Source organism: Maniola hyperantus, chromosome 15 (genome assembly GCF_902806685.2).
Source record: "Maniola hyperantus chromosome 15, iAphHyp1.2, whole genome shotgun sequence".
In the NCBI taxonomy this organism is placed as follows: Eukaryota; Metazoa; Arthropoda; class Insecta; order Lepidoptera; family Nymphalidae; genus Maniola; species Maniola hyperantus.
In genome coordinates, this window is record NC_048550.1 from 2,177,599 (window position 1) to 2,203,504 (window position 25,906).

The following is a 25,906-nucleotide window of genomic DNA, read 5'->3' on the forward strand; positions in this document are numbered from 1 at the left end:
TTTTATTTCTTTCAAGAAAATGCTAATGCGAAAGTGTCAGTCAAACAGAAGTGATTATGATCCTGTGACTGTCTAACTGTGGTACTTATATCTACTCTATAGGTTTTCTGACGTCATTTTCCTTCACCAAAATGCTATATCATGCGTACAAAATGAGATCTCACTCGCCATTTCAACTTTATGTGTCAACTGTCATGTCAAAAGTACGATTTTAGTCCTTATTTGAAAGGTGAACCGTACTTTTGACATGACAGTTGACATATAGTTAAAAGTTCTCATTTTGTACAGATTATATTTTATTAGATGATGCCATGCCCTTTGTCCGCGTGGATTTAAGTTTTTTGGTCACCATTTAATGTCGATGACATCTTCGGTCACACTTCAGATCAGCGTGCTCAGATCAAGAGATCGAGAGAGGCAGAGGGAGGTGCAATGCATTCTTAGTCACTACTTTAAAATTAGTCACGACAGTTTTGGGTCATGACCTGCGTGTTAGGCTGCACTCACTCTGTATCAGTTTTCGTACAAAATTCAGTTGTGTGAAAACATATGGAAAGGCACGAACAATCTCAATCCCTCAATTTTATTTATTTATATAAGCCTGTGATTAGTTTTCTTTAGTTTGGTGTATGTTTTTATTTTTATATAGAACTAGCTGATGCCCGCGACTTCGTCTGCGTGGAATTAGGTTTTTTAAAAATCCCGTGGGAACTCTTTTATTTTCCGGGATAAAAAGTAGCCTATGTCACTCTGCAGGTCTTTATCTATACCCATGCAAAATCACGTCAATCCGTTGCACCGTTGCGACGTGATTGAAGGACAAACCAACAAACAAACACACTTTCGCATTTATAATAAGGGTATTGATCCCACTGCTGGGCAAAGGTCTCCCTCTTCTTCCAATTCTTTTTATTCTTGGCTGTGCAAAACCATAGTTTTCCCTAATGTGCTTCAATCTCATCTCACCACTGTTACTGGCCTTCATAGGCCCTTACTTCCTTTTTAAATATCTAGGTAGTTATTGTGGCTAATTCCATTGTACACAATCTCTAAACTAAACTAAAATGTCACGCCTAAATCTATTGCTATCCCTTTCATAATGTTGCTTGCGGAAAAGGATGGCACTAGATTTAGACCTGCTAATTTAGTTTAGTTTAGAGATTGTGTACATGAGAATCGGCCCCATTGTGTGGTGTGGTGTAAGTTATAGTGTAGTATAAGTCCATAAAAAATGACTCCTCACACACTATTTTTACTCTACGGGTCAACTGTCATGTCAAAAGTACGGTTCACCTATAATTTAACTAGGACTAAAATCGTATTTTTGACATGAAATTTGACATAAAAAGTTAAAATGGCGTGTGAGGAGTTAAGTTTTACGCATTACAATCAAGTATTGTCTTACTGGTTGCGAATCAGTCGTACGTACGATTAACTCGTATCTAGTGTGAGCACTCCCATAGTACTTGAAAAATCGGAATAGTTCGTAATTTTTCGTACAGTTGAATTTCGTACGAAAACGCATGCAAAGTGAGGGCGGCCTTATTAATTTATTGAGTTGCATTGATTTCTTAGTTTACGTGCACTGTTTAAGTCACTATTTAAACATTGGTCATGACAATTTTGGTCATCAGCGAGTCATCATATGGTGTCATCATTATAGCATAGTAATTCTATAACGATGATGCCATAGATGGCTATCTATCTGGAAACTTAAACAAAGCACATTATAGGTGGCGCACTGCATTATTAATTTACCGTAAGTATACTAAATTTTATTTACTGTTTCAGTCACTATTTATAAGTCATGACAACTTAGGTCACGACAAGTATAATATCACCGGTCACTATTCGATGACAATCACATATATAGAGGCGCACTGCGTTCATAGTTTACATGCACTGTTTTGGTCACTATTTAAATGTTGGTCATGACAACTGTGGTCATGACAAGCATGTCACTGGTCACTATTCGATGACAATAACACCTTCTGAGGCTCCCTGTCATTTGTTGGGCGTGCATAAACCAAGGGCAGCCGAAAGGAGGCGCACTACATTCTTCTGTTCCGTTGGCTCGTTTTCTGTAAGCAAAATAACATTTTGAATTCTATTTATTACTAGCTTATGCTCGCGACTTCGTCCGCGTGGACTACACAAATTTTAACCCCCTATTTCACCCTCTTAGGGGTTGAATGAAATCCTTTCTTAGCGGATGACTACTTCATATTAGCTAACTGCATGCAAAATTTCAGTCCGATCCATCCAGTAGTTTGAGCTGTGCGTTGATAGATCAGTCAGTCAGTCAGTCAGTCAGTCAGTCACCTTTTCCTTCTATATATTTATAGATTCAGGTACAAGTTAGCCCTTGTCTGCAATCTCACCTTGCGTACATGTATGTGGCACAATTTGAACCATCTCCTTTGCCTTCATGCAATAAATCCTAATCCTAATCCATATCCATACTTACTATACTATATTACTATATTTACTATATATACTATATAATATTATAAATGCGAAAGTGTGTCTGTCTGCTAGCTTTTCACGGCCCAACCGTTCAACCGATTTTGATGAAATTTGGTACAGAGTTAGCTTATATCCCGGGGAAGGACATAGGCTACTTTTTATCCCGAAAAATTGAGGAGTTCCCACGGGATTTCAAAAACCTAAATCCTCGCGGACGAAGTCGCGTGCATCATCTAGTATAGTAATATTATAAATGTGAAAGTTTGGATGTTTGTTACTCAATCACGCAAAAACGGCTGAACGGATTTGGATGAAATTTGGAATAGAGATAGATTATCCTCTGGATTAACACATAGGCTACTTTTTATCCCGAAAATAAATATCAGCTAGTAAATAATAAATGCTTTTTACAACGTACCATCGACCCCAGTGACGTGTTTCTCCAGGTTGAGCTTGTCCTGTGCCACTTCGTATATGCCCTCCTCTATAGTGCCCGCACTCAGCAGTCTGTAGATTGTGACGGGTTTGATTTGACCCATTCTATGACATCTGAAACATAAATTTAAATATATAAAAGGAAAAGGTGACTGACTGACTGACTGATCTATAAACGCACAGCTCAAACTACTGGATGGATCGGGCTGAAATTTTGCATGCAGATAGCTATTTTTTTTTTTTTTTTTAAAGAATATTAGCCATGTTAAATGACTAATATTCCCCTTTCCTCTCCAACTAAGCGTCAGGCTTGTGCTAGGAGTAGGTACGACAATAGTGCAACGGGCGGGGTTTGAACCGTCGACCTTTCGGTTTTCAGTCCACTCCTCTACCCGTTGAGCTATTGAGGCTTATAGTATTATGTATATATTATGACGTAGGCATCCGCTAAGAAAGGATTTTTGAAAATTCAACCCCTAAGGGGGTGAAATAGGGGTTTGAAATTTGTGTAGTCCACGCGGACGAAGTCACGAGCATAAGCTTGTTCTATAATAAAACAAGGAACCCTTATAGTTTAATCCAGTCAGTCTGTCGGTCTCTCTGTGTCACAGCCATTTTAAAAGTCCATAATTTTTCATAATTAACGCGAAAGTGTGTCTGTTCGTTATTTCTGTTAGCTTTTCACGGCCCATCCCTTTAACCGATTTTAATGCATAAAGAGTTAGCTTACTTCCCAGGGATGCATAGATTGCATAGGCAACTTTTTATCCCGAAAAAGCAGAGTTTCACCAGGGGTTTCGGATCAAATTTGGTACAGAGATAGCTTGCACACTGGTTTCTTGCTGGTTCTTCTCAGTAGGAAAGGCATTCCGAACCAGTGGTAGATGCTGTTGACGATTCGAAAATACTTGTAAAAGTTTAATTGAATAAAAAATATTTTTATTTTATTGACGTTTTTTATCGCGAAAAATCAAAGAGTTCAAACGAGATTTTTAAAAACTTAATTCTACACGGACCAAGTCGCGGACATCAGCTGGAAAAAAAATTGACATCTTACCTATCTTCAGCCTGTTTGTCGTTGTAAGGGTTGAAATCAATGTCATGTATGATGACAGTGTCCGCGGCCGTGAGGTTGATGCCCAGACCACCCGCTCTGGTCGACAGCAGGAACGCGAAGATGTCCTGAGTGTTGTACTGGTCTATTAGCTCTTGTCTGGAAGAGAAGGAAAGAAAATTAATACAGGTTTCAAATGAACTGTGTGTTTATTTTATTTTATTTTTTATTTTATTTTATTAGATATGCCAACGATAAATTGTAACAACATTCACAAATATTAAAAACATGTCACAAACAATTCCAGTCCTACTACAATCATCAATCACTACTTTTGACGTTGAATTGTAACTGAAATAATGACTTACTATTTGATAATTTAATTACTACTCTTTACAATAATTACTTAAGTAGGTACCTTAAATTTGTAAACTGATTTATTCTATTTTTATTTTATTATTGTAAACTGATTTATACTATTTTATTTTATTTTTGTGATTTTACTTTTGTAATGACATTCAAAAAGTGTACTCCGTATGTACTTACTTTGAATAAAATATTTGATTTTGATTTTGATTTTGAATTATAGGCATATACAGCATTACATAAGTCTCCGATTGTGTTAACAATAAGCTACCTACATTACAAACTTTTAACATTAACCACTAATTAATAAATATAATCTACAGCGAAATTAATAGATACAGTTGCTTAATTCATAAAATTAGTTGCTCATTACATAAAAATTAATTAAATTAGATAAGAGTCAGATAAGAATAACAATTTAAAGATTAAAGATTACGATAATGTCAGCTCATTCATGGAATACAATTTTTTCTTAAATTTAATTAGAGAATCGTGTAGTTATAGGACATACATTTTGAGAAAGGACTGGCCATATTTGCACTGTGTCAACTGTCGTTTGGCAGCAATTTTCAGCAAAAACCACACTCTGAGGACTTGTGTCTAAATTTCTCGATATAAGATGGTGTATACAAAACAGCTGTTCTGTTTGGCGACCATTTTCGGCGAAAGTCACATTTGCACGTTACTTCCATCGGAAAAAGGTCCGGTTTATTCTTATGGGCGCCTAAATAGGGTCTATTAAAAAAAATACGATAAACACTCAGACTAAGAATAAGGGGACTTGTCAAACGCGTATACCCGGAAGGGACATAACAACAAAAGAAATAATACTTACGTATGAAAGGTTATGTTTCATAATTTGCGTTCGCTACAACTTTTACACAGCAATGCAACATAAATGGCTTCTACACACCTTCCAATACTAAATTTAAAACAGAAAACTAAATAAAAACTCGTAATATTCGCAATAAATTACTATCACAGAGCTAAACTATGACAAAGACAAAAAACTGTGTTTACGTCTCTATCACTCTTACGAGCTTTTCTATACACCTAGCTTGCTCCAACAAGGTATTATTATTTTAATGCCAATTCTACCTTGATACTTAATCTGAGAATAAACAATGTTATAAAGTTACCTCTCGTTAACCGCAGTGGTGCCGTCGAGCCTCAGGTAGCTATGGTCACGCAACTGCAGGTAGGGCTCCAGGATGTCCAGCATCATCGTGAACTGACTGAAGATCAGCACTCTGTGTCCCTCGGCCTTCAGTCGGGGCAGCATCTCATCCAGCTTGAGGAACTTCCCCGAGTCTTCTATTAGCGGATCTGGTACTGCGAATGGACTTATACACTGGAACAAAACAGAATTTTATAAGAAACAGTGCTAATTTAGCTCATGAAATCATTATGTCGCTGCACATGCAAAATCCCTACTAATATAATAAATGCGAAAGTGTGTATGTCTGTCTGTCTGTCGGCTATTTTGACGAAGTTTGGTACAGAGATAGCTTGCATCCCGGGGAAGGACATAGGCTACTTTTAATCCCGGAAAGTCAAAAAGTACCAACGAGATTTTCAAAAACCTAAATCCATTCAGCAAAAGTAGAAGAGGCTGTGTGTTGATTTTCACAGTAAACTACTGAATTAATTTGGATTATTTTTGAACCGAAGTAATTTCTACATACCGGATATTGCTGAGTGAGCTGATGCATCTGGAAGTCAGACTTGCACATGAGGTCTTCGAACGCATACTGTTCGTTCTTCTCCTTATAGCCAGGGTCTTTTACCAGTCGACTGGCTATCTTCCTTGTAGTGTTCTGGTCATAGAAGTAGCGTAGAAGAAGCGGGTGGTTGGCCAGTTTACGCATGTCCATCATCATAGACATGCCGTTTTGTTCAGTTGTTGAGTGTATCTGTACAAAAATGAAATCAATTTTAATTTTTTTTGTAGTGTCTAGATGGTCACAAGCGGTCATTCTATAGTGAAAAACCGGCCCAGTGCGAATCGGACTCGCACACGAAGGGTTCCATGACATCACTTGTGGGTGTACAATTTTTAATGGAATAATTTCACTTGTGGCTGTATGATTTTAATGAAATAACTTCACTTGTGGCTATACGATTTTTAATGGAAAACTTTAATTGTTGCTGTATGATTTTTTATGGTATAACGTCACTTGTAGCTGTACGATTTTAAACGGAATAACTTCAATTGTGGCTGTACTATTTTTAATGGTATAACGTCACTTGTGGCTGTACGATTTTAAACGGAATAACTTCAATTCTGGCTGTACTATTTTTAATGGAATAACTTCACTTGTGGCTGTACGATTTTAAACGGAATAACTTCAATTGTGGCTGTACTATTTTTAATGGAATAACTTTATTTGTGGCTATATAATTTTTAATAGAACAACTTTGCTTGTGGCTTTATAATTTTTAGTGGAACAACTTCAATTATGGCTGTATAATTTTTAAATCAAGTAACCGTTTGTGGTTATCTAGACACTTTCTAATTTTTTTTATTTGACTTTATCAGGGAAGCACAGATTTGGCATTGCTCAAAGCTGAAAACCAACAACAAAGAAAAAATAAATATGTTCTTACCGTGCCATCCTTAGCGGAGAAGCCTGCTATGAGATCTTTGTATTGTCTCTGCTGTTTCTCCGACATTGGACACAGCACAGTTTGGTTGGTTTTCTTTGGCAAGTCCTGCAGCACATCAGTCTTTAGTCTTCTCAGTACGAATGGCTTCATGATCCTCTTGGCTTGTGTGATTTGACTCTGTTCAAACGCTGGTATATCTTCGTCGGTGCTGGATTCAGCTTTTTTAGTTGTTTTCGCTTTCTGTAATTGCATTGAATTGTTATTTACATAGTGAATACATAGAGAGCTGTGATAGCCTAGTGGTTAGGACGTCCGCCTTCTAATCGGAGGTCGAGGGATCGATCCCGGGCACGCACATCTAACTTTTCAAAGTTATGTGCGTTTTAAGTAATTGAATATCACTTGCTTTAACGGTGAAGGAAAACATCGTAAGGAAACCTGCATGCCTGAGAATTCTCCATAATGTTCTCAAAGGTGTGGGAAGTCTGTCAATCCGCACATGGCTAGCGTGGTAGACTATGGCCAATCCCCTTCTCTCTGAGAGTAGACCCGTGCTCTGTAGTGAGCCGGCGATGGGTTTATCATCAATAAATGAAATAACTACACCTACTGTACTATTATAGTAAAATGAATTGACTCACAGCATTTTTTTGAAACAAGTTCTTGAGGTCTTCTGTCTTTCCAGAGAACATGTGAGGCATCACAAAGCAGAGCAGCGACATCAGTTCTATGAGATTATTTTGTAGAGGTGTACCAGTTAAAAGCAACCGGTGTTTGGACTGAAAAAAAATAAGCAATAGGTTTTTAGTATACTTGTATCAATGTGTTAAGTAAAAAATAGATATAGCAATACTTTAACAAGTAATCCGCTCTGAACACGAGGCATATGACTGTGTAGTGTACAAAAACTGTCTCCAGATCTCAGGGGCTTAAGCCCTTGGCTCTACCTGTGCAGAGACCATGTGAAACTTCAGATTGAATTGTTTTATAATCACACTATTTCGATAAAAAATTGCGGCCTTAAAAAGCTATGTTTTGGGGGCCATTTTTGCCGGACGTGACCTTTGAGGATGACTTCCATCCGAAAAATCTGAGTTATCCTCAAGTCAATATCTCTCACCCGGCTATACTCACGTGTTTAGTCGACGTTAGCCAGACTAGTTTCTATCAGTCACTTATATAGTCACTCACGATAGTTTAAACGCAAAAATATTCTCGTCTTTTCTTTTTCTTTTATTCAGATACAAGTTAGCCCTTGACTGCAATCTCACCTGGCGGTAAGTGACGATGCAGTCTAAGATGGAAGCGGGCTAACCTGGAAGGGGTATGACAATTTTTAATAAACCCATGCGCCTTTGGTTTCTACACGGCATCGAACCGGAACGATAAATCACTTGGCGGCACGGCATTGCCGGTAGTGTGGTAACTAGCCACGGACGAAGCCACCCACCAGACCTTACCTCCTTCTTCCTTTAAAGAAGTCTTACTTCCAAAAACTTTCTGAAAACACTTTTACTACATAAAATGTTTATTAGTAACCTTAATTTTGAGCAGATTGTCGTATCTTTGTGTGGACATGTTCTTCAGCATATGCGCCTCGTCGTACACCACATAGTGCATGGGCGTTATGCGGAACATCTTACGTTCCTCTGGACAACTGCTCACCATTGTGTACCTGCCAAGAGGGTTTCAACTTTTATTGGGCTCTTCTCAGACCTGAGCACGTCTTTTTTTTTAAAAAAAAAAAAGAGTATTAGCCATATTCCCCTTTCCTCTCTAACTAAGCGTAGAGCTTGTGCTAGGAGTAGGTACGACAATAGTGCAACGGGCGGGGTTTGAACCGTCAACCTTTCGGTTTTCAGTCCACTCCTTTACCCGTTGAGCTATTGAGGCTCGAATTGGAATCCTCGTAGCTTTAGTTTTAAGTTTGCCTAGTAATTATCACCACTATATCTTACAAATCCAACAACTGACAATCTAAAAAACCGACTTCGATACACAAACACTAAAAATTGAAAAATAATTTAATTTATTACCGAATATCTTATGTATACAAGAGTTAATATAGTTCCATAATAATACTTTTTGGTGCCGGTGCCAATTAGCTTTAGCTGCGCGAATCGTCTAGACTTCATATTTTTATGAGACTCCACAAATCTCACCTGGTGGTAAGTGATGATGCAGTCTAAGATGGAAGCGGGCTAACCTCGAAGGGGTATGACAGTTTTTATTAAACTCACACACCCCTTTGGTTTGGTACACGGCATCGTACCGGAACGCTAAATCTAACCGGAACGGCTTTGCCGGTAGGGTGGTAACTAGCCACGGCCGAAGCTTCCCACCAGACAAAAATGCAGATGCTGTATACTTACGTCGTCAGTACGATATCGATCTTGTCCAGACCTCTGGAGTATTCTATCCTGAGCTGTCGTCTCTCTTCAGGGTTGCCGTAGTACTTGCTCACGCGTAAAGCGGGACACCAACGGGCCAGCTCGCTGCTCCAATTGTCTGAAATCATTTTCAAAAGTTTTGATATTTGCCTTTCGTGCAGAGTAACTCAGTTTCTTGACAGCTTTTCTTGGTAGATTCTTGCAATTTTTTTTGTGTCAAAACTTTAACGCGCCGGCGATTTTGGACGGTAAAAATTTCATGATCGTTTCACTGATAGTGCACGAAGATAGAAAAGAATTAATGTTAATGGTTTAAATTTACAATTATGAAATCTACTTTTTGATACTAAAATTAATCTGAAAATTCAAAAAAAAATCTGTTATTCCACAGTTTCAAGTTTTCACTTCGGTCGGCAAATATTTTTTCTCGAAAAAAATTTGTGCCTATGTGAGTTGAAGAACTTTATTGTCTGCTAGCTGATGCCCTCGACTTTGTCCGCGTGGAATTAGGTTTCTAAAAATCCCGTTGGATCTCTCTGATTTTCCGGGATTAAAAGTAGCCTATGTCACTCTCCAGGTCAACACACTTTCGCGGGTACTGATAGAAACGTGTCACGAGTCACAACCCTCAAAAATGAGAATAATGATGCAAAGAGACTTTACTTACCAAGTGTAGAAGCTGGTACAACAATCAAATGCGTTCCCCTCGCCTGCGCGGTCTCCTTCAAATGCGCGAGGAAAGCTATGACTTGGATGGTCTTGCCCAGACCCATCTCGTCGGCCAAGATGCCAGATACTCCTTGCTTATGTAGCACTGCTAGCCAGTTCAGGCCAATCAGCTGGTATGGGGCTAGTTTTAAGCTGAAATAAAACGTTTGAGTATACAAATATACATAACAATATTGGTAACATAATTAATTAACTATATATTGTGTGATGTGTGGCTTAATTGGGGGATGTGTGGCCTAGTTGAGAAATGTGTGGCCTAGTGAGGGACGTGTGGCATGGTGAGGGTTGTGTAACCTAGGTGAGGGATGAGTGGCTTAGTTGAGAAATGTGTGGCCTAGTGAGGGAGGTGTGACCTAGTTGATGCACGTGTGGTCTAGTTGAGGGAGGTGTGGCCTAGTTAATGCACGTGTGGTCTAGTTGAGGGAGGTGTGACCTAGTTGATGCACGTGTGGTCTAGTTGAGGGAGGTGTGGCCTAGTTAATGCACGTGTGGTCTAGTTGAGGGAGGTGTGGCCTAGTTGATGCACGTGTGGTCTAGTTGAGGGAGGTGTGGCCTAGTTAATGCACGTGTGGTCTAGTTGATGCACGTGTGGTCTAGTTGACGGAGGTGTAGCCTATTTGAGGGATGTGTGGCCTAGTTAAAGGGTTGCATTCTAACTGTAAGCTAACTGGGAAGTCAGTCTTATTACTTTTTTTATACACATAAGATAGCGACTGGAAACATGCACTTACCTAGGCTCCAATATGGCAGGTTGCTTTAACCTGCCCGCACCCGCTGCGACGGCCGCTTCTAACTGTTGTGCCAGCCCTACGCACTTCTTCATCAAGCGCTGTATGTTGTTTCTAGTGCATAGTAGTTCTTGAGTGGAGTTTAGGAGTTCAGTGTTTAGCATTTTATTGGAGTTGAATTTTTCGACCTACAAAATAAAGGCCATATTTTGTACCACAGCGTGAATACATATAAGTCCCGCAAATTGCTAATGCGCGTGGCCGCCATGTTAGTGACGTCAGCTCTAGTTTCGAGCTGATAGTAAATTTTGACTTAAATATATGTCAAATGACGTCATTTCGATGTTAATGAGACATGGTTCCAGCGCAATAGCAATTTGCTGGACTTATTTTTTATTATTATTCAGATACAAGTTAGCCCTTGACTGCAATCTCACCTGAAAGTAAGTGATGATGCAGTTTAAGATGATAGCGGGCTAACCTGGAAGGGTTATGGCAGTTTTTATTAAACCCATACCCCTTTGGTTTCTACACGGCATCGTACCGGAACGCTAAATCGCTTGGCGGCACGGCTTTGCCGGTAGGGTGGTAACTAGCCACGGCCGAAGCCTCCCAATAGACCTACAGTGAGTGTATACAGTGACAGATACGACGTCTGCGAACAAGTCACCTTTACGATCGTAGCACTTAGGGTTGTCACATTAAGGCTTTGAATGGGAACCCCAATTTTCCGGGATAAAAAGTAGCCCATGTCCGTGTCACGGATGCAAGCTATCTCAATACCTATCATATGTCGTCAAATTTTTTTTTCTTTAAATTTTTAGACTCGCGCTTGGCTGCAATCAGCCCTGCTGGCAAATTCATTTAAAAGACTGGAGCATGACAAGGTTTTGCAGACCAACAATTCCCATATAATATAATATTAGTATCGATAATATGGATTATAATCGGAAATGTCGTCCATTTTGAAATCCAGTGTGGGACGACCTCCAGCCCGCTGGATCGATGACCGTGTTTGGTGCCGCGCTCTTGGAAAGGCCAATGGCCAACAGTGGACGCAAACAGGCTGATGGATTGGATTGGATTGTATTTGAAATCCAAGATCTATTTTGTATATCGTATTTTTTATTACTATTTTCAAGTAGGTACTTATTTTGCACAGTTTTCATACCACAACCTTAAATCCATACTTCCATACTAATATTATAAATGCGAAAGTGTTTCTGTCTGTCTGCTAGCCTTTCTTCACGGCCCAACCGTTCAACCGATTTTGACGAAATTTGGTACAGGGATAGCTTGCATCGCGGGGAAGGACATAGGCTACTTTTTATCCTGGAAAATCAAATAGTTCTTCATGGGATTTTTAAAAACCTAAATCCACGCAGACGAAGTCGCGGGCATCAGCTAATTGAAAAATAAAGAATTTGGATAAATTGAATGTTATACCATATCCAGCCATCCGTTGAAAGGTCTCTGTGCGATGATCGCTTCGGCCTTCTTCTGTGAGCAGCCACTGAGAAGGGACAGCTCGTTCATACTGCTGGTGTTCAGGAACTCAAACACTTTCTTTTTGTCTCCGATCAAATCATCTGTTGTTTCGTTGTCAGAGTCATCACTGGAACAGAAGTAAATAATATTGATCAACACATTACACATAGAACAAAAGAGAAAAAAGTAAGTTAAACAATTATTCAGCCATGTAACTAGCATAAAAAACTGGCCACGTGCGAGTCAGGCCCGCGCATCGAGAGTTCCGTACTACAGTCGTATTTTTCGTCATTTTTCATGATAATTCAAAAACTATGATGCATGAAAATAAATGAAAATCTGTCTTAGAATGCACAGGTGAAGACCTTTCTTATGATACCCCACTTGATATAGTTTTCTTATTAATTATTAATTCATGACCACAATTTAATTTTTTTTTGTGTGATGTAACCACAAATTCACGGTTTTCAGATTTTCCCCCGAATGTCTGCTATAAGACCTACCTACCTACCAAATTTCATGATTCTAGGTCAACGGGAAGTACCCTGTAGGTTTCTTGACAGACAGATGGACAAACAGACAGACAACAAAGTGATCCTATAAGGGTTCCGTTTTTCCTTTTGAGGTACGGAACCCTAAAAACGTTGGCACACATGTCAGGACAACTATTTGACCTGGTTCCTTATTTTACTATTCGTCTGACGTGACCTTTATGATACTGCCTGTGTGGTGATTCCCTTCGTCAGGATCACTTGTGGGCTAGGCGCAAAGAGTGGTTAGCCGGGCTCGAGCTCGGGCAGACCTTCTGCGTGGACTGTATCTCACCTGTCGTACACCCTGTCGTCTTTCCCCTTCCTGACTCCGTAGTCGTCGTCTTCACTGCCGCTGCTACCGCGCCGTGCTCGCCCCCCCTTGCCAGCCAGCGTCCTCCTAACCACCAAGCCCTGTCCACCAGCCGTGCCACTGGTCACCCGCAACACACTCATTCCATTAGACCGCGACAGCTGACCGGAGAAACCTGGTCGCGATACTGGATTGTTGATTTCACTCTCTGGGTCATATTTTAGTAGTTCGTCTCTCGATCTCTCTTCATTCCAACCATGTCTTACAAGTGTGGTTTTTACAAGCTGTAATAAAAAATATTCACAATACGAAACTACAGAAGTAACCAAATCAAACTAAAGCGAAAAACGCGACGTGACACATCAAATCAATTTGTATTATTTTTATGAACGTGTTATCACCCAAAGTATCTTGATTATTCAATTTCAGGTCGCGCTTACAGTGTGTATATTTACTTTAGTATATTTAATAAAACATAAATATAAAATATATATAAAATAAAAATTATGTTTATTCAATATTCAATTCAATTACAAGCCTCGATAGCTCAATGGTTAAAGGAGCGGAAGCTTTACGCTTAATTGGAATATTTGTCAGTAATTAAATTGGCTAATATTCTTTAAAAAAAAGTATATGACACTTACTAGTGGTGATATATCGGGGAACATTTCCATCATATTCCTGAATCTTCTCTCCTTAACTGCAGTGGTCAGCTCCACCACAGCAACTTGTTTCTTAGCAGGAGTCGACTCATCCGAGTCCGAGTCTTGGACCCTTATGCGCTTGTATACTATTGGAGCATTCCTGTTGGTTGTTGGGGCTGGCATCCTTATTATGTGTTCTGATAATATAATACAAACAATTAGTTGTCAAGTTAGTTAGTTGCCCAAGAAACAGTGGTCTCAAGACATTGTAAAAGTGGTCTGAGTATTGTTGTGTTTTGAATTTAAGTAGGTATTTTTAAGTTTAAGCAACTTGTTTCTTAGCAGGGGACGCCTCATCCGAGTCCGAGTCTTGGACCCTTATGCGCTTGTATACTATTGGAGCATTCCTATTGGATGTCGGGGCTGGCATCCTTATTATGTGTTCTGATGATATAATACAAATGCAAACGCAAAGTCAGAGTGCGCTCTATAGATCTCACCCTGAGTACCTATTAGAATCAACTAAGAATAATTATTGGACATTAAATTACTTGGTTATAGAAAGTAATCGCAAGTAGTGGTTTAAGCTTACATAATATTATTACTTATTAGGCTAGATGGTAATAATAATATAGCTGACATTGTGAAATGGTAAGCACCATTTCACAATGTCAGGTATTGTATGTAGGTATCAGGTTATGGTAAAAAAATAAATATAAATAAGCAAAACAGATACAGGCCAAAATTGTTATAACTATTATATTAACTAGAAGATCATAAAAAAAATAAAAAAAATAAAAAAAAAATTAGCCTGCTCAAACAGACATACACTTCAATTTTATGTATTAGTATAGATTCATATAAAAACTTCAAATCCCAAAGAGCACTATGAAAGCTGTTCTCTAATGTTTCAGTTATGTGGATATTAATTTTGAATCAGCTATGATATATTGTGGCTAATTCTGTTGTACATAATCACTAAAATAACTCCAGTTGTGATATTGTTTTCTGCAGGGCGCATTAAAAAAGCGATAGCAATACATTTAGACCTGTCATCGTAATATATAAAATAAAAAACTACTGGACCGATCGGGCTTAAATTTGATATGGAGATAGCTATTGTGACGTAGACATCCGTTAAGGCTACGCAGGATGCACGTCCGAACTAGTCGGCCCACGTGGGTAGCCTGTATGCTATTTCACCTAACATTGTGATAGAAAGAGATAGACTCAGTGATGAGCAGTCCAGAGAGTCAGAGCGTCCGGATATACTGATGATGGCACACAGATAGCAGTTGGACAGGTGTCACCGATGAATTTTAGTAAATATATGATTTATGAAGGAACTACTTATTTCAATTATTATTGTATAAGATTTTATGGAAGAGCGGGGTCGCCTGCCACGAATACTCGTAGCAATACTAAAACAGTTACTGGGATGGTCCCAATTACTACGCACTATGTGAAATTGTTTTACCTACTGAAATAATTTTTTTTTATTTTTATTTGAATGATAATGATTACCTACTTATCTTTTGATGAATACTATAAAATCTCACTTACATACATACCTATTAGGTAACTACTACCTCTACCTAGCGTGTATAAACAACTCGTATATATTATAGAAATCCATACTTCTATGAAGTGTCTGTCTGTAATTTCGAAATAACTACCGCAAGCTCATAATATTGTTATTTGAACTATACCATAACAGCTGAATCAAACGTTTTTAAAAACTGTCTGTCTGTCTGTCTGTTTGAACGGGCTAATCTTCGGAACGGCAGAACCTATTTTGACGGGACTTTTACAGACAAGTAGAGGATTAACATAGGATACTTTTTTAACCGACTTTAAAAAAAGGAGTTGTGTTTTTCTACCTATGTACACAGAAATCTCCGAGATTTGCGTACCGATTTGCGTATTTTTTTTAATTGATAAAGAAACTTTGCAACATTGTCCTATATAAAATTTGGATTTCAACTCCTCAATCCTGATGCTGCAGGGGACATGACCACTAAAACTTATGAATCATCGCCCACGCACGTTCGGTACCCTCATTCCGCACATTGTTTTGATTAGTCAGTCCACCAATCACAAGCATTCTCCCCTGTCCCCCGCCAACATTTTACGATTTTGTTTTCATGTAAAACCTTGTATATGCGTACTCTAGGAGTCTACGAATGTGTAATCATCTGTTCCTAATAGGTAATCCGCCAGCACAGAGAAGGAGAAATCTCTGTGCTGGCGGATTACCTATTAGGAACAGATGATTACACATTCGTTTGTCTGTGAAAATAACTTTTGTTGCCTACACTTATTTATCTATTAGTAGCGACTAAAAACTATATATACTTGTGTATAAAAAAGTCAAAATAAATTCCACTTTGATCTCAAAAATGAAAATTTTATTTTTATAAGTAGTAGGTACAATTCAATTTCTCTCTAAAAGCCCACTACACACATAAACACAATATGTATCATTTTCTGTTTCAACAGCCACATTAGATGATTGATTGATGATGATTAGAGAAAGATTCGACGCAGAACTATTGAAGCTCTCCATTTCATTTCTGGAATTAATAAACATACAATCAACATAAATATATTGTGAGTATTATCTATATAGAATGTATGCAAAAAACATAGCATAACAACTTACAAGTATGGTATGGTAGACCTTTCAATATTTAGTACGGAATTGAATGTTGCAGCATAATGTTGGATTTCAGTGGTACGTATATTGGGCACATTCATGTTATTTTCCTTGTTTTCTTCTAAAAGGAATGTCTTGAGTCACTAAAATACAACATAATTCAGCATTGATAAATGTGACAAGAAATAGTAAATCTCTATCTCTATCAATACTTATAATAAAACTGTAACAGGTCAAATTCTGTACATTGAAGATATTTTGAAATTTTTTTTCGAGGGCACTCTATAATCGATACTGAACCCAAAACTGTAATTTTTTTCATTTTTGTCTGTCTGTCTATCTGTCTGTCTGTCTGTCTGTCTGTCTGTCTGTCTGTATCACGGCCGCGCATCACGCTGAAACTACTGAATGGATTCCAATGAAACTTGGTACGATTTGAGGTCATACTATGAGGAAGAATATAGGATTCTTTTTATCCCGAAATTCAGCATGGTTCCCGTAGGAGAGGGGATGAAAGTTAAAATGTATACTGAGTTGTAATTCATTAACGCGTAGTCCGATTTCATTCATTCTTTTTTTGTTAGAAAGGGGACATTTTAAAGATTGTTCCGTAAATATTTCAAGGTCATCGGTTTTTAACCGACTGTCAAAAAGGAGGTGGTTCTTTTTTCTACATCGATTTTTTCGATGTTTCTGGACCGACAAAAAACCGACCGGACAAAAAAAGTTTTCGTGGTGGTCACATACAAAATTTTAGATTCAACTCCTTAATCCTGATGCTGCAGGGTTACTGCCCGCCTGAGTTATCAAGATTCAGGAAGTGTTCATAATGAATTCATATTGTAGGTACCAAGCAACGACTTTATTCTCAGACTTCAAGTCCCAACTCCTCAATCCTGATGATGTAGGGTACAGCACTTCTAAACCATAAAGATTCAGGAACTGTTCCTGGTGAAATAATATTGTAAATGCCAAGCATAGACTATGTTATTGAATTCCAAGTCTCAACTCTTCAATCCTGATGCTGTTGGTGAATTGATATTTTAGGTACCAAGCAATTACTACTTACACTAACAAGCTTAAAATAAAATAAAAATGTTAAAAAACCGACTTCCAAAGACTAAGTAAAAAATAACTTTTGTTTCTACAGTCTACACGTGTATGAATGTATGAAGTCGGGCAAGCATAATAAAAGAAACTAGAAATCAAAGCGTGAAGCTCGCCCGTCTTCGACATATTATATACACGTGTAGAAACAAAAGTTATTTTTTACTTTGTAGTGTTTTTGGAAGTCGGTTTTTTTAATATTTTTATTTTTGTAGTTTAGGAATTATAGACATTACAATATTAGGTACATCAACTTGAAACCCGGAATGTACAGGAATCTTTGAACGTACAGCTCAGCTCAAGCTGGTGTGTGCGATTTATCGAACTTATCTAGGTATAGACGAATAGACATACGGTCTATGATCACGGCATCGTACCAGAACGCTAAATCGCATAGCGGTACGACTTCGCCAGTGGAGTGGTAATTAGCCACGGCCGAAGCCAGACCAGACCAGACCAGAGACCAGAATTTAGAAATTATAAAATTCGTAACTGACACTGCCGGGAATCGAACCTGGACCTCCCATTGATAAGACTACAATATTACCGTGATACAGCGCTTACCACTGTGCCAGGGAGGAAGTCAAAATTAGAATTAATAGGTAGGTACACTACCAAGCAACGACTAGAAATAGTACGCGACAGGTCGAGATGGCAATTGGGTTATGAGGCTTGGGGACGCGAACGCCACGCACACCCCCACACCGGCTTAGCGCATACCCACCCCGATTGCCATCTCGACCTATCGCGTTCTATACATGATCAAACTTCAAGTGCCAACTTCTCAACCATCATCATCATGATTTTTATTTTTATTTATTTATTTATTTATTTATTCACAACTTAAAACTATCATTACAGGCTAACCGGGTAAATGACGGGTAGCTGCTGTAATTCTAGATTTGAATCAGCTATTTTAGGAATAAAAATAAAATAAAATAAAAATCTTTTTTATTTGAATAAACTTTTACAGGGACTTACGAATAGTCAGATGCATCTACCACTGGTTCGGAATGCCTTTCCTACCGAGGAGAGCCAGCAAGAAACTCGGCGGTTGCTCTTTTCAAAGAATAGTCGATGTTGAATTGGTATAAAAGTTACGCTTAGAATAAACTATCTCTGGCTTACGTACCTACCAAGCAACGACTTCATGATTCAACTCCAGATCCCAACTCTTCAACCCTGATGATGCAGGGTATTGCATTCCTAAGCCACTGTTGATTGTGAAATAATATTGTAGATGCCAAACATATATACCATTATTGAACTTCAAGTTCCAATTCTTCAATACTGATGCTGCAGGGTACTGCACTCCTAATCTATGGGTTTTTAGGAACTGTTGATGGTGAATTAATATTGTACCATTTACTATTGTACCAAACCACGACTACATGATTGAACTCCGTTCACAAAAATCCACGCACTCCATCGAAACCCTATTCTATTCCAAACTTATTCGCCAGCGAGACAGGAGTGGAGAAAGCGGATAGGGACGTGTGGGGGGTGCAACGGATCAACGTGATTTTTTCCATCATCATCAGCCTGCGGAAGTCCACTGTTGGACATGGGCCTTCCTAAAGAGCGCCACCACACCCGGAACTCAGCCTTCCTCACCCAGCCACTTCCCGCCAGCCTCTTTATATCGTCGGTCCATCGTGCTGGAGGGCGTCCCACACTATGCTTGCCTACCTACGCGGTCTCCACTCAAGGACTTTCCGGCTCCAACGGCCATCACCTCTACGACAGGCATGACCTGCCTTCTTTTATCCCGGAAAATAAAAGAGTTCCCATGGGCTTTTGAAAACCTACATCCACGCGGACGAAGTCGCGGGCATCAGCTAGTATTATATAAAAATGAATCGCTGAATGTGTTGCTGATCGCAAATCTCGAGAACAGCTGCACCGATTTCGCTAATTCTTTTTGATAATATTCCTTGATGTACGGGGATGGTTCTTATGGAGAGAAAAATTTAAAAAAATTCCTGAAAAAGAATCGACTGTAGGCGGTACGAAGTTCGTCGGGGCAGCTAGTAACATAATAATTATATTATCCTAATCTAAATATATAAAAGAAAAAGGTGATTGACTGACTGACTGACTGACTGACTGATCTATCAACGCACAGCTCAAACTACTGGACGGATCGTGCTGAAATTTGGCATGCAGATAGCTATTATGACGTAGGCATCCGCTAAGAAAGGATTTTTGAAAATTCAACTCTGGAGGGGGTGAAATAGGGGTTCGAAATTTTGTGTAGCCCACGCGGACGAAGTCGTGAGCATAAGCTAGTCTATAATATAAAAATGAATCACTAAATGTCATCGCAAATCTCGAGAACAGCTGAACCGATTTCGCTAATTCTTTTTTTATAATAGGTATTCCTTGAAGTACGAGGATGGTTCTTACGGAGAGAAAAATTTAAAAAATTTGAATCGACTGTTAGGCGGAACGAAGTTCGCCAGGGCAGTTAGTGAAATTATAAATGTGAAAGTGTAGATGTTTGGATGTTTGTTACTCAAAAACGGCTGAACGGATTTGAATGAAATTTAGAATGGAGATAGATTCTTAACTGGATTAACACATAGGCTACTTTTTATCCCGGAAAATCAAAGAGTTCCCGCAGGATTTTGAAAAATGTGAAATCCATGCGGACGAAGTCGCGGGCCTTTAGCTAGTATCTAAATAATATCAACTTACAAACACAGTGTCAAACTTTCAGAAGCTGGCTCTAAATGGTACGGTGTGATAGTATCATAATCTAATTCAATTCGATTTTTTGCTTTGTCGTTTCCTTGCCAAAGAAAATCCCGTGATCCACTAAAATAGAAGTATAATATATAAGTATTTATTAAAAATAAATAAATGTCATCATCAAATTCACCATCCTGGAGAACCTTGAAAACGACACTAACGTCTATTTTTTGTAAAAAGTGCTGGCCCGCCATCTTAGATTAAAAATTAATGTCATTATCAAAACCAGCATCCTGGAAACCCTGAAAACGACACCCATTTATATTTTTTGTGAAAAGTGCATGTCTGCTATTTTGGATTTGAAAATAAATGTCATTATCAAATTCAGCATCCCGGAAAAGTGCATATTCAGTCAAATAAAATTCCCGTCGAGTCACATTGTTACTCTAAACGGAGGTCGGGGGTTCGATCCCGGGCACGCACCTCTAACTTTTCGGAGTTATACGCGTTTTAATTAATTAAATATCACTTGCTTTAACGGTAAAGGAATACATCGTGAGGAAACCTGCATGCCTGAGAGTTCTCCATAATGTTCTCAAAGGTGTGTGAATTCTACCAATCCGCACATGGCCAGCGTGGTAGACTATGGCCAAAACCCTTCTCACTCTGAGAGGAGACCCGTGCTCAGTAGTGAGCCGGCGATGGGTTGATCATGATGATGATGAGGTGATGCCCGCAACTTCGTCCGCGTGGATTTAAGTTTTTTAAAAATTCTTTGATTTTCCGGGATCAAAAGTCAAAGTCAAATGATTTGTTCAAAATAGGTAATAAATTACTCTTTTCGATTGTCAGGTGTTGGATTTGTAAAATATAGTGGTGATAATTATTTCGCAAACGCTACGAGGGTTCCAAACGCGCCCAAGACTGACAACAGCCCACAGCTAACTCAGCCGGGTATTCTTTTTATTATCACCACTTTACAAAATCATAATTTAAACTTATTAGAACTATCACAAAGCCGAGCAACTCATTCCTAAGCTTGCTTATCATTTAAATAATCCTTTACAATGTAATAGGATTTTTCAATTAGTTTACGTGTGGTACGTAGTTACTATGTGTGGTACAGCTTTAAAAAATAAAAGTTTTTTCTTTTCTTTCTTTTTCTTTTCTAATAATATGCCATATGACATAATGCTGTGAAAGTAACTAAAATATACTAGTCTCGCCGTTTCTTTGTCTGTCAACTGGCGAATCTTTTTTACCGCATATGCGGCAGAACTGTCTGTTCGATAAGTTATTTATATGAGAGCCCCATTGAAGTTTCGCATCTAACGTTATTTCCAGAAAAATAGCGGTATCCACTAAATCTAATTCCTCATAAAAGTAGCCTATGTCCTTCCCCGGGATGCAAGCTATTTTTGTACCAAATTTCATCAAAATTGGTTAAATGGATGAGCTGTGAAAAGCTAGCAGACAGACAGACGGACAGATAGACAGATACACTTTCGCATTTATAATATTAGTAGGTATGGATAAAAATAAATAAAATCTGTTTTTGATGTACAAGTAAGGTCCTTTTATATGATACCCCACTTGGTTTACTAATCTTACTTGAAAATTGAAAATACTAACTATTTGTTAATGAACACATTTTTATTTATTTTTTGTGATGTAACCACCAATTCATTCTTTTCAGATTTTTCCCCTTACGTGTGTTATAAGATCTACCTACCTGCCAAATTTTATCATTCTAGGTCAATGGGAAGTACCGTACAGGTATCTTGACAGACACACTGACAGACTGACAGATAGACAGACAGACAGACAACAAACTGATCCTATAAGGGTTCCTTTTTCCTTTTGAGGCACGGAATCCTAATGATAATAATTTGACATAATATATAAGCCTTTGGCTCTTTTTGCACTGCATTTAATCTGAATCCAAGAATTCCCGATCCGAAATAGCCGTAAGCAAGACTGTATCGTCACTTACCACCAGGTGAGATTGCAGTCAAGAGCTAACTTGTATCTGAATAAAATAAAATAAAAAGTACTATTTGTACGAAACGTTGCGTACTTTATTTGTAAGACGGACAGACAGATAGACGGACAGACAGACAGACGGACAGACGGACAGACGGATGGACAGACGGGCCGACAGACGCACGGACGGACGGACGGACGGACGGACGGACGGACGGACAGACGGACCGACAGACGCACCGATGGACGGACGGATGGACGGACAGGCAGACAGACAGACATAGGGTTCCGTTTTTTCCTTCTGAGGTACGGAACCCTAAAAATACAAAGAAAAACCACCAGGTAGGTACCTACCTACCTACCGACAGACAGACAGACGGACAGATGGACAGATGGACAGGAGGACAGACGAACAGACGGACAGACGGACTGACAGACGGAGCGACGGACGGACGGACGGGCGGACGGACGAACGGACGGACAGACAGACAGACAGACAGAGGGTTCCGTTTTTCCTGCTGAGGTACGGAACCCTAAAAATACAAAGAAATACCACCACAGGTAGGTACCTACCTACCTATATTATTATACATAATATACAGGTACCTTTTTAGGGTTCCGTACTGTAAAAGGAAAAAAAGGGACCCTTAGAATCACTTCGGTGTCTGTCTGTCTGTCCGTCTCTCCGTCTGTCTGTCGTATCTGTCACACAAACCTATAGGGTACTTCCCGTTGACCCAGAATCATGAAATTTAGTAGGTACGTAGGTCTTAGAGCACAAGTAAAGGAATAAATCCGAAAACCGTAGATTTATGATTACAACATACAAAAAAAATTAAAGTGTGTTAATGAAAAAATAATTAGTATTTTCAAATTTCAATGTATGATAAGTATACCAAGTGGGGTATTATATGAAAGGGCTTTACTTGTGTATTCTAAAACACATTTTTATTTATTTTTATGCAAAATAGTTTTTGATTTATGGAGCAAAATTTCAAAAAATACCTGAGTACGGAACCCTTGGTGCGCGAGTCTGACTCGCACTTGGCCGGTTTTTTTAAATTAGATAAAATAAATAACTCAACAAAGTTACTTACCTATTGTACTAGGACCACACGAGTAGGTATCCCTACTAGAACCTCAACAATAAAGTCAGGTCAATAAACCAATGAATAAAATTGGTGTCCAAAGTTCAAATTCCAGAGGTCAATGTACAAAATGCAATAAGTATTTGAAGGACTTATTGACTCTACTCAATCTTCTACACATTTGCATAGCCACTGAATTATAAGAGGAATAAACGAATTAACTTATTAATAAATATAAAGTAATTTTATAAAATAATTACGACTTTTATTTTTGAAAACATATCAATAACAACATTCGTCGTCATAGAAACCACAATATTACACGCGCAGCCGCGCGCCGCTGGGCTGGCCCTTCCCTCCGCCACCCGCGCGGTGTCTAATGTTTTGGGGTGAGAGGCATGATTATTTTAACAGAAATCAAGCGCTTGAAAAGGGTTGAACAGTAGTTTGGGAAAAGTATTTTTGAGAAAAAACTACTGAATTTAGGTTTGCAAAGTAAAGTTATTTCAACTAATGAATAAATAAACTACGTGTAATGATAAATTGTTTTAGAATTTTCATATCCCTAATCTTATTTATTTACACCCAAAGTTGTCATAAATTTAGTGTTAAAATAGGAATCTTTTGAGGCTCCTAACTTTTAAATCAATATTTTTTTCAATGTTTTAGATATCATTGAACCTAGATAAAGACGAGATAAATCGATATAATTCTTAGTTTTGTGCGTACAATATCGAATATTGTTGTATTTTCCCTCCTACGTTTGTATGAAGAAAGCACCGAACTGAGCTGCCTTAAGAGAGGATTTTTGAAAATCCAACCCTTAAGGGGGTAAAACAGGGGTTTGAAATTTGTGTAGTCCACGCAGACAAATTCACAGGCATAAGTCAGTCTAAGCTATAATGATGCTATCAGGAAGCATGTAAAGAGTTAGCAAGACCTGCCATTTGAGTTTAGAGATTGTTTACAACAGAATTAGCCACAAAACTCAGATATAAATCATAGAATTGCCAAGCCCAGTTAATTACTATTGATCTAATAAGATAGATTGTCTTCTTCCTGAAAATGTCAGAGAGAACTGCCACTCAGTACACTCATTCAAATACAGAGTGAAGCAGTATTACCTATCATTAATATAGAGTATTCTATATATTATATGTATTTATATTTTTCATATATTATATATATAATTATTTATGATAAGTATTATTATTGTATATAAGTTGATTTGGGTATTTATTATAAGATATTTATGTAGTTTATTAGATTCTAGTACCGTAGACCTATTCCACTTCTTGATACGCCTTACTCACAACCTTGAATGGGAAGCTGGAAGAAATCTCTGTTTAGAGATAAGCATTTCCAATGTAACTTAATTTATTATTACTTTGTAACTACAATTTTTGGTACATGAATAATAAAAATAAAAAAATTGTACATTGCATCATTATAATGTATTATTATTAACCAGTGCTCTTTTTGCTCTAGGGAGCTTAAATATAGATTAAAATATTTTGTTCAAATACAGTATTTTATTTTACAATTAGTAAAACATCATTCAGTGAAGGTTATGGGTCAAATTACATAAGATTTTATCTGGTGCAGATCGGAAACTTTAGCTGTTGTAAATAGTTATTTAATAAGTTATTACTTAATTAGGGGCACAATATTTAAGAGTATTTCAAAAATATTTTTATCTCCTTTTGTTTTAAAAGACACATCAAAAATTGTAAGTACATGCATAACTTTAGTTTTCGTGGGAGAAAATGGAATGATCTATGGGGTTGCAATTAACAATTTTTGAATTATTTGAAAAGTTTGTTGATGCATTTGATTAGTATAAAATCACAGGAGACTGAACTCTTAAAATGACTATAATTCCAATATTAAAAAATGAGTGTAAATTGAACAAGCAGATGCATGAGTAACAGCTACACATTGTTGCATACAAGAAAATCAATTCCCATGGCAAGGGAAACAAATCTCAAGCAAAAACCGGCAAGGTAAAAAACAAGGAACCTTGAAACGTGACGAGATTGCATTCGGTAAACGTGGTCGTAACTTTTAATCAACTGTGTCTCAGACACGCATTATCACAATTCTGTTTTATACAAACTTTGGAACTAAACACTTACGAGAGCCAGATGGAGATGAGGTCACTGTCAAGGGACCACTGGATCCAGGTGTAGGTTTCCTTTGGAACCTATACTGTCTTAGATAACTTAATACACTAGGGCTAGTACTTTCAGACATCGTGTCAAACGATCCTGACTTAATCTACACGAAACTGTTGTTACAAAAATTAGAAATTATGTTTATTAATTACGTGAAACTCTTTGTAAAAACTGTAAAATCCTTACACCATACTCCTCAAGCACGAAGACAACACTGCGGCCATTTTTGTCCGCGAGACTAAAAAGAATATTTTTTACCAATAGCAGTGATCTATTATTGACAGAAAACTCATTTAACCAATGAGATTCGACGTTTATATGATTTGAAGAAAATAAAATTAGGTTGTTATTTAAATTAACCAATCAAAAAGTTTGAAAATTATAGAATTTAGCTTTGATAGTGATGTGCTTACTTTCAAGCTTTCAATGGACTATTGGTAGCACAAATGTATAATTA

The 25,906-nt window shown here is 38.0% G+C and overlaps 1 protein-coding gene across 1 annotated transcript; it reads right to left on the reverse strand.

The window, feature by feature from the left end:
• On the reverse strand, positions 1-25,756 carry Etl1 (SWI/SNF-related, matrix-associated actin-dependent regulator of chromatin, subfamily a, containing DEAD/H box 1). Its single transcript, XM_034976587.2, has 15 exons — positions 25,411-25,756; positions 13,751-13,947; positions 13,089-13,390; positions 12,222-12,390; positions 10,779-10,963; positions 9,986-10,179; positions 9,301-9,436; positions 8,468-8,603; positions 7,570-7,707; positions 6,929-7,168; positions 6,007-6,234; positions 5,461-5,672; positions 3,959-4,114; positions 2,885-3,015; positions 1-2,081 (listed from the first exon to the last, which is right to left on the reverse strand). The coding sequence occupies exons 1-15, from the start codon at positions 25,526-25,528 to the stop codon at positions 2,005-2,007; spliced, it is 2,619 nt and encodes an 872-aa protein (XP_034832478.1). The 5' UTR covers positions 25,529-25,756; the 3' UTR covers positions 1-2,004.
• Positions 25,757-25,906: the final 150 nt, after the last annotated feature.